This window comes from Pocillopora verrucosa, chromosome 3 (assembly GCF_036669915.1).
Source record: "Pocillopora verrucosa isolate sample1 chromosome 3, ASM3666991v2, whole genome shotgun sequence".
NCBI lineage: Eukaryota > Metazoa > Cnidaria > Anthozoa > Scleractinia > Pocilloporidae > Pocillopora > Pocillopora verrucosa.
The window spans coordinates 13,582,035-13,591,804 of NC_089314.1; the positions used below are offsets into that span (position 1 = coordinate 13,582,035).

General features: G+C 36.2%; 1 protein-coding gene across 1 annotated transcript; it reads right to left on the reverse strand.

Annotated features, from left to right (window-relative positions):
* Window positions 1-944: 944 nt before the first annotated feature.
* LOC131771990 (N6-adenosine-methyltransferase non-catalytic subunit-like) lies at window positions 945-9,739 on the reverse strand. The gene is made up of 12 exons (XM_059087896.2): window positions 9,580-9,739; window positions 8,111-8,281; window positions 7,821-7,892; window positions 6,955-7,023; window positions 6,478-6,565; window positions 5,885-5,940; window positions 5,412-5,446; window positions 4,759-4,903; window positions 3,018-3,110; window positions 2,523-2,738; window positions 1,888-1,999; window positions 945-1,246 (listed from the first exon to the last, which is right to left on the reverse strand). Exons 1-12 carry the CDS (start codon window positions 9,643-9,645, stop codon window positions 945-947), a joined length of 1,425 nt encoding a protein of 474 aa, XP_058943879.1. The 5' UTR covers window positions 9,646-9,739.
* Window positions 9,740-9,770: the final 31 nt, after the last annotated feature.

Genomic DNA, 9,770 nt, shown 5'->3' on the forward strand with positions numbered 1-9,770 from the left:
ATATCATTATCACTTGGCCAGGTTTCTTTTGTAATTTCACCATGGTTAGCTAGTCTAAGAAGGGTGATTGATATTTCATTTTTCCTTTCCATCTTCCATTTTTTTTAAAGAAAAGATCAAGTGTTAGGTAAAGAATCTTTTTACCCCTAGTTTCTCATGTATGGGGACTTCTCAAAGTGATTCCTCGATGTTATCTAGCAAACTTTCAATAAATGTTTCCTAATGAGGTCTGTTTTGAAAAAATACAATAAAACAGATAGGTCACCTTGCATGTTTAAGAAACATGATGGGCCAATCTTACCCCATTTATGTCTGTACTAACACTAAGGATGCATGTCATTTCATCAAGTTAAGGTACATTTTGAAGTAACTGGAAGCAATGTTTTCAATGTAAAAACTTGAGCATATGGAACAACTTGGTACATAACTTGTGGAAAGATCACGCAATTTTAAACAACAGGGACTCAAAATGTTCACATCATTCTTTCTAGGGGATAAATTGCATCCTCGAGAAACAGGCTTCAGGCACACTTAGCTGTATATTTTTTCTCCTTGATGACTTTTTCAAATTCTCCAATTTGAAGAGGACAAAAGTATAGGTCACCATGCTTGGTCAAGAGCTAAAGACCATCTTTCCTCTTTTCCTATTACACTGATTGAAAACCAATACTGTATTCTCAGAATGCACACATGCTTATTCACCTGATTACATCATTTTTAAGCGCAGTACAGGATGCGCTGAGCAATACTGAGGAATCACCTTGGGAGGCCTGAGTTCAAAATTCTGCATGAGATCGGCCAAAAATTGCTATCCAGGCTTTAAAGTGAATGGTCTTCAGAGTTAGGCTTGGAGAACCAATTGAAAAGCATATGAAACATTGTGTGAGAGGGCTAACATTTTTCACATACTTTTCAGATGCTTTACTTGTTTAAATGAATCCTAACTATCTTACAGAAAAGCTCACAAAACCCCTCCCACCCCTCCCTTGAAATCCTGCTCCCCTCATCATCCCCCCACGAACCATGCCCCTTCCCCGAGCACCAGGCCCTCCCCTTGTGGCCACATTACCACCCCCACGTCCTCCAGCATCTCCCTTGTGTTTTCCTGTGGGAGATTTAGGTCTAAGAGTCTCAATTTCTTGTGTGCTGCCCACAATAAGGTCTTCTGGTCCACTGGAGAAATACGAGTTGTACAAATCAGCAGAGAAGTTTGAACTTGAAAGACTGGGGCCCACAGATAGCCAGCCTAGCAAACACAAAATAGAAACAGAAAATTAGTTATCAAAACTCCAAATTTTTTCCTTTTCCCATGCCTGTCACAAGATAAAGAAACATTTTATGTATTTCATTACCAAGCTAAGAAATTACCATATTTCTTAACTCCATTGAGTGCCTAAGAAAGAATTTCTCCTAACAATATCATAACAGTAACAAGCACACAAGTGACAAGAATAGGGAAAAAAAATCAATTAGGGCATTATAACTTGATCTAAAACTAAATTCTCGGAAGTAACATCATAAGAATCATAGGGCAGACAGTAATGAGAATTACTAAAGAGATCTTGGGAGTGAAAGGGTTAATATCTTTACACACAAGGTAATGTATTAACCCAGCTCACCACAGATTATCTGTGGCTCAGTGGTAGAGCAATGAGCATGGAATCCCAAGGTCTGAAAATCACTTCCTCATGAGGACTCAAAATTTTTCTTTGTCTCACACTCACGACAAACCAAAAAAATTTCTGTTCCTTAATCATAAAATTGATGTAAACTACAATGTAGTCAGTGTAGAGGCTTGTGGTTTCCTTTAAATCCGATAAATATTGCAGCTGTATTTAGAAAAAAAACATTAGTACAAGTACTGGAAAAAGATTATTGAAATGTTACCTGGTCTTAGGGTATCATCAACAGCAAACAGGTGAAGCCGACGTCTTCCTAGGCAGAAATGCTCCATTATGTGAAATATCTCAGTTGGTTTTTCTGTGCTCCCAAGTTCAGGCTGGAAATGGATGGTACAATTAATTATTTCCTTCAAGAACTCTCAACTTACACTACTTAATAAATAATTAAATTATTACTAATAATAGTAATAATATGCTTCCAGAAAAATTTAAAAGGGGATAGGGGTGTCATCATAATTATGTTAGTCTCCATCTTACTGCATATGTTTATGTGGAACACATATGCCATTCCATTCTCTAAGAATTAGTAAGAGCAGTTAATAATGAACAGTGAATAGTGAACAAAAACATGAAATTATAACATCCCAGCTTTTCATATCACAGTCCAAATGCAAGAAATCAATGTACTTTTCATTTCATGTTAAATCCTATTTGACTTTTTCATCCTTGTTATTCAGCAATAAGAGCTTAACAAATAGGTGAATGTAACATTTATCAGCCCAAAAGAATTCCGAGACAACCAGACTGAATCAACTCTATGCTACATCAAGATATTTTCCATGTAGGCCCACAGCTTGCAAGATTTTCACCACTCTATTTTATAATCTAATGACAATTTACCTCTTCAGTGATAATAAGATCAATATCCACATTTGCATGAATGAAGTCTCCATCAGTACTTCTTCTCACAGTTCCTTTTATCCCCATCAGACAGTGTTCTTTAGTGTGTTGAAAGATGGCATCAGGTTCAAGGTATTTTGTGTTTCCAGGATTGGTTTTATTTGTTTTAATCCAACAAATGTCCTCGCAACGACGAAAGCCCCATTTCTTTAGGCACTGTTAACAAAGACATACTAAGGGGGTTGGAACAGGTTTAAAGAAAACCCCCAATGGAAGAACAATGAAAATACCTGGTCATCAATCAAGTCAATAAAAAAAACCTTAAATACCTATTGTCTTTTTAGTATTTAAACATTTTATCTTTCACTCTTTGACTTGATTATGACATTAGCAAAATGTTGAAATGTTGTCAACATATTTTTAATATGCTATTACGAAATGTTTTGTCGCAAAAAGACAACAATTGATCATTTTCTACATATTTTTATTTTTTACCTTTCTCCCTTCATTAAGTCCTTCGTGTGAGCCACACCAAAGAAACAGGAATGAGCGCTGAGCAGCTACTTTTTCTATTTCTAGCTTAAGAATCTGCAACAAGGCAACCAGAATATCAACTGAAGTAGCCATTAAAACCCTTTCACAAAAGAAACAAGAACATACCATTTTCCATTCCACACCTGGTGTCCAGCTAATGTAGTGGGATCAGTTGTTTGAAGGCCAATTAGTGCTGCCCCAAGATTAAATTCTAATCCAGGTTTCTTTCATTTTATGTTCAAAAGCCTTTAGGGATAATTTTATCTATTCTTTTTAGAGCATCCAATCATCAAATAGTAGAAAAAAAAATTCTACTGAATTTTCCTTCAAAGCTTTAAGATCTGAAATCAGATTTCACACTAACCCTGGGTTATTTCATGGTCCTTTTCATGGCTAACAAATTCCCACAGCTCATGTTTCATATCAGATTGTAAACAATTGATGAGCCACTGATTGCTTCCAGAAAAATAATGAAAAGTCGCTTACTCATGTACTGGCTTACCAGTAACTATAAGAACATGGTCTTTTCTGCTTTTCACAACAAATGCAAGCTTTTATTTTTTAATGAAAGGTTAAATGCTAAGTGTTCATTTTCTGTTTTGTTCCTCTCTAGATGCAGCTGAGCCTTGGGTGAGCGTTTTTAATGCAAACTCTTAAACCTCTTAGTTTTCAAAAAAGTTCCAAATTTGATCTGTGTTTTATCAATAAGTATGCTATTTGACAATTTTGATTTTCAATTTTTTTCTAACTAACAGTCAAGAAAAAGTATTGTACAGTTGTTTTATTTGTCCAAAAATACTTGATGATTTAAGTTCAGCTCAAAATTGCTTGAAAATTATTTTAAGCAGCCAACAATGTGTACATCTACTTCAAGCATGATGAATTAACATATATGTAGAACACGCAAAACAAGCAGAAAAAGAAAACTGCCAGCAAAAGAATGAACCTACATGTAACCATCAAAGACCACAGAATTTCACAAATAAATAAGGTGAATACTACAAATGCTAATTAAAATTTACTATTATTTTTTTGACATAATTCTGAGGGAGGGGGGCAAGTTTCTAAAAATGTGGTGCTGCATCAGTGGAAGTCATAACAAGATGATTTGGTTTCATTACTTGAGTTGATGATGGAAATTGGCTACTGCATTAGAGTTTTTAACCCTTTAACTCCCATGAGTAACCAAGACAGAATTTCTCCTTACACTATCAATACAATATCAATCAGATAAGTAATGAGAATAAAGAAAAATAACAATTTGGGCCCGGGATAATTAGTTGATCCAATACTCAATTCTCTGAGCTAACATTATAAGAATTGTATGGTTGGCAGTAAGGAGAATTACAAATGTGATCTGGGAGTTAAAGGGTTAAGCTGACTGTTAGTGCTCTACAGGTGGGAGCTATTACAAGAGAGTTTGGTTTTATTAACTGCATAATGTAAATGGGCCATTGTAAAGAGTTTCTAATGCTGACATTTTAAGCCTTTAGTTAGCCTTTTGTCCAAGCAAATGACCAAGGGCTAATGCCCAAATAATTTGGGGGGGGGGGGGGTTACTGCCATCTAAGGTAGAATACAGACACCTCATAACATTACACCACAGAAGTTGTAATGAGCTTCCTGATCAGCATCAGTTGTAGGCCACTCAGCTTCAAACACTGAGCCCTTAAAGTTTTACAAACGTAGGCATACAACTAACCTCATCCCAGGTCCACGGTTTCCAGTTGAAGGTAGTACCAGCAGCACGTCGTTGATATTCCTCCAGGGGTGGGTCAATGTACAGCACGTCAAACTTACATTCAAGGTCATCAAGATCAAACATATCCAAGTCACACTGAAGATACCTTAAAATATATAATCAAAAACGGCACATGAATTAAAAAAAAACAAGAAAAAAAAGATTCATCTCTTTGCAAATAATTAACAAGAAAAGGATTCAGTAAGGAGAACAATTACCAGCAGATGAATAAAGGGGGTAAGTTTCTACAGAAAACTGAGGTGCTACATCAGTGCGAGAGTATAAAAGGGTGATTTGATATTATCAACTGAGTTGACCATTAAACCTAAATTGGCCACAATAAAGAGGAACAAAAGTGACATTTTGAGCATTAGGCCTTCATCACAGCACTCTAATTAAATGTCAGCTTTGAAACTCTTTAAAGTGGCCAATTTATGTCATCAACTCAGTCAATAAGACCAATTACCCACTACTAGCAGATCATGGGAGGTAAAAGTTGGACTTCAATTCACCCACTTGCAACCTTGATTCCTAACCACAAAAACTTCCCCTTGTGTCTATAAGTCACACCATAAACCATGCCTCTGTTATGATGATATACCACCATTACTTACATTGGGGGAGTAGCTCTTTCTGAAATGATCTCATCCTAAAAGATGATTAAATGAGATATAATTACAAAAACATCAACACCCTAAAAAATTGATCCACAACAGAAATCCAAATCTATAAACCCTAGTTATGATGTAGAACTTAACCCTTTAACTCCCCGAAGTGATTAACATGTAACTTCTCCCTATAATATCCATACATTATTCAGCAAACAGGTAATGAGAATACTCAAACTTATCAAGTTGAAGTTGTCATCTTGATCTATTACCAAGTTCTCAAAACTTATTTATAAATTGACAGTAAGTTTCACTAAAAGCAGGGAAAGATGAAAAAAAAAAATAATCAGAGCAATTCAAGCATTTTAATCGCCACACCCATTGATTCATACGATTTTTTTTTCTTTTTAAAAGAATTAAGTGTGGTACATATGAATATACTTAGGAAAAAGTCAACCCAATAGCACTCATAGTGTTACCTTAAGTCTGATAAGTTCCCTGAGTTTAGGATATTCTTCAAACCTATCAGCAAGTCCTAAAACACAGAACATAACACCATTTGTTCTTGACAACACCACGCCTTTTTCATGTATTCCTGTATGTTTACAGTCCTGCATCATCTACAAACCTCCCCCAAACAAGTCACATAAAAACTGTATTTGGTCATGAAAAGTGTTTAGCCAGCGCTGCTCAAAATGAGTAAAAAGAATTAAGGTCTGTGACTCTTCAGAAAGGGGTTGGAACACTGGGCCTGCCATCTTCCAAGCTCTAACCATTTTTGTTACCATCTGTTCCCTAGTCCTGTTGCAAGTTGCAATGTTTTTATTCCTTGGTTCTGATGGCCATAAATGCACCTCACATAGAAATTTATGTTTAAAACATCTAATTGCATGTACCATTGTTTACTTTGAATAAATATTTCCCTTTTTTCTTTACTGTAAGAGTCAGTCAGCATTTTTCTAACAAGTTAACCTCTATTTCTAGAAAGGTTACCAAATAGTGAGTTTTAGACCAGTAGTCTTGCCACCGTACTAAGGCAAAATCAGACATTTCATTCAAAAAAACTACCCACCCACATCTCGGATGAAATTATGAGGCCTCTGTCCTGTGTCAACAAAGTGCTGACAGTAATCATTGTGAGGGTTGGCACTTTGTGTTCCCTGAAATTTGAAAAAAAGTTTATTACAATCAGGCAAAAACTTCTGATAAATACATCAAAATAAATTTACCCATGTCAAGAGGGTCAATGTCATTTGAATGAGCCAAACTGTAAAAAAATTCAACTTGTCCCACTTGTTCAAGATTAAGTTTTTTTTACACTTAAGGTTATGAGTTTAATAACACCTCTATGTAACCAAGTCTGCAAAGTGAACATTTTCAAAAACATTACTTTCAAGTTAAAAAAAAGTTAATTTGTAAGTTTGCACACCTTTTCATATACATGTATTCTACAGTTTTGTTCAATCTAATGTCCACAGAGCTTGAAGATATGCATCTAAGTACACTTCTTTTCTTGTTTAAGAGTCTAAAAGTAATATCCATTATGTACCTTCAAGAAGTGGCTGGAATCTTTGTACACAACTTCCTCAACATCTTCCCCTTCATAGTCGTCTTTATTCTAAATAGATGAAGGTTAAAAGGATTGAGCTACCAACTTCACACTGCACAACTACACAACAAAAAAAGCCCTAAGGTAATTTTCATAGAACACCATAGAAACATTTTAACTGACTTTTGTAGACTTGTAATATCATGTGATGTGATTGTATTATAATTCAGGGGACAGTTTTGGAGAGCACAAGAAGTGTCCCTTGATTAACCTCTTTTAAATGTACATACCATGACAGATACTAGCTGCAGTTGTGTAAATAGAGGATAACACTATCCACTAGATAAATCTCTATCAGTTGGATAGTGTAGTACATTCTGTTAACACTTATCCACTGGATAGTGATTTATCCTTGGGATAGAGTTATCTGCCCTTCAAACAACCAGGAAGTGGAGCATTTTTTCAGCTGCAATCAAAGCCTGTTCATTTCAAAAGAAACAGGCTGACAGAAGGCTAAGCAATCCTTTTTACTTTTCTCAAAACAATATTCTTTACTAAAGTAAATTTTTAGTCATCAAAAATATTTTTCCATTAGCAATGGTTCCACATTCATAAAGAAACCAGTTATGTCTCCTGTAGACTATAGTTCACCCTTCAATTCCCAGAAGTGATTAACTCGTAAATTGTCCTTACTATTACAATATGTTATCTTGCAAACAGGTAAGGAGAAAAGACAAGTTTATCAGCAAGAGGGAATTCTATTGTTCTAACACCAAATTCCCTTGTCCAATATACATGGAACTGTATTGCAGTCAGAAATGAGAAATATGGGACTGAAAGGGTCAAACAATCTAAGCATGACTTACGTTTTCTGAGTCTTCAGTATTCTCTTGTGCAATGCTTTTACCTTCTCTTTTCTTTTCTCTTGATATCAACACCTGGAAAATCAAAATCTAATCTTGACCATTTTTGGAAATGTGTACTATATGAGGAAGACATTGAAACCATGCATGTTTCTGTTTGACGTAATATCTACAAGAGATTCATTGTGAGTGATTTGGTAGATATAATTTAAAAAATTAATGCCCCCTGCTACTAATATTTTTTCCTTTTTTTAAGAGCTCCTGGTCATTCGTAAAATATTCCAATAACCAACCTTGGTTGGACCTGCAGGGACACCAGGCAAAGCAATGTCTGAGGCTTTTGGATAACCTCCAGATTGATGTGTGTCATCCTTCTGTTCTCCTGTGAACTTGAGCCGTTTGCTTTCTTGTTCCTCTCTACTGGTCAGTAGTTCTCCAATGGAATCACCTCCTGATGCACCAAGCTAAATCACCAGAATGTACATTTCATGATTGACAGCACAGATAAGAAGGAGTACCAAGATGCATGGTACTCCCCTGGATGCAGCACTCCATGCTATGACAACTTTGGTTGCCATAGACATAAGAAGTATTCATAGCTTAAATTGGCAAGAAAGTTGCCCTTCTGGGTGACCTATCTTTCCAAGTCACATGGCTGGTTTACAGTCAAGTTGCCATTCCAGGTGAAATGACTTCTGGCAAGATGACTTTCATGTGACTTGACCAGTTACCATGTGACTAGCTGTGATGTTTTAGTTATAGTCTTACAGCATGTCTAGTCTTGGTCTTCAGTTGGCATGAGATATACATATCTGTGAGACTATTCTCCTTCTGCTTTCTTTAAAGTTATAAATTTGCTCTCTTCCCATGACACACGAACCTTCAAAATGGCTTCCACGGTTTAAGTTGGGTTTAGAGGTAGCAATTTTGCTCATTAAAATGAAGAGAGATGTGGCCAGCAGTATAGCATATGTCATTTATACATCACAAGAGTGATGTACAGTATTTTTCTTGGTTTGTTTAACATCAAAAAGGTTTTTTCCATTCTTGTCCTGAACTTGGGTGAAAATAAAGGATCTCATTTAATTCTGCCCAGGATAGTTTTAATTTAAAGTATTTGGACTCAATGGAGTCAGTGTTTCCAGTCCTCCAAAACAAACACATCAAAATATGGCATAAGTACCCCTCCTAACCCAGCCTATCCCGGGATGTCACCACATCTCAAAAAAAGGCAACCCAGCATGCTCCAAAATGTAAGGAGTGTAACATTTTAACAAAATCGCGCAAGAAAGATTAACGCATTTATTATCCAACAGCACAAAGTAGAGTACAAATATCCTGCAATATTATATGTTTATTTGTACAGTTAGTCGTCTTGTACTGCAAAAGACCTGTTTAACCAGTCGACTGCGTGCGTTACGCTTCTCTATCCGCTTTACATTTCCCGCCTAATGAGAAATGTATCGTCACGGCACAACTCGTAAAAATACTCAGCGAATATCACTACTAATAACACACACCAATACGTCTAATAGGATATAGACACAAAATTTCACGCCAGTGATCACCAAAGTTTGACTAACTTCGGCACACTCGATTTGCGTTTCAGCCCAGGATGGATATGAAATGATTAATTGCATGCACAACTGATCTTTCCTTGATCCCTCGCCACTTAAAACTTAGACAGTAGCTTTCCCATTTTTGGCAATGATTAAATGACCTTATTTCACAATTTCGCAGGGAAAAGTTGAGCACATTTTACCTGTTGCGCAAGAAGTTGTCGTCGAAGCTTCGACTTTTCTTTCATCTTCTTCAATCTATCATCCATGTTTTTTCCTCTTCGTATAATTTTTCGGCCAAAATCCTTCTCAAGAAGCCGCCATTTTGAACAACTTAATCAGGGTGCTTGGTAACCAGGTCTCTCATGGCAAAAACTTAGTATCCAGGCCAAGA

Excerpts from the sequence above, each read along its gene's own strand:
- LOC131771990 (XM_059087896.2), bottom strand. The coding sequence starts at position 9,645 with ATGGATGATAGATTGAAGAAGATGAAAGAAAAGTCGAAGCTTCGACGA. Across the intron at positions 7,024-7,820 it reads ATACTGAAGACTCAGAAAAC|AATAAAGACGACTATGAAGG; the intron begins GTAAGTCATGCT and ends TCATCTATTTAG. Across the intron at positions 5,447-5,884 it reads GGGAACTTATCAGACTTAAG|GATGAGATCATTTCAGAAAG; the intron begins GTAACACTATGA and ends ATCATCTTTTAG.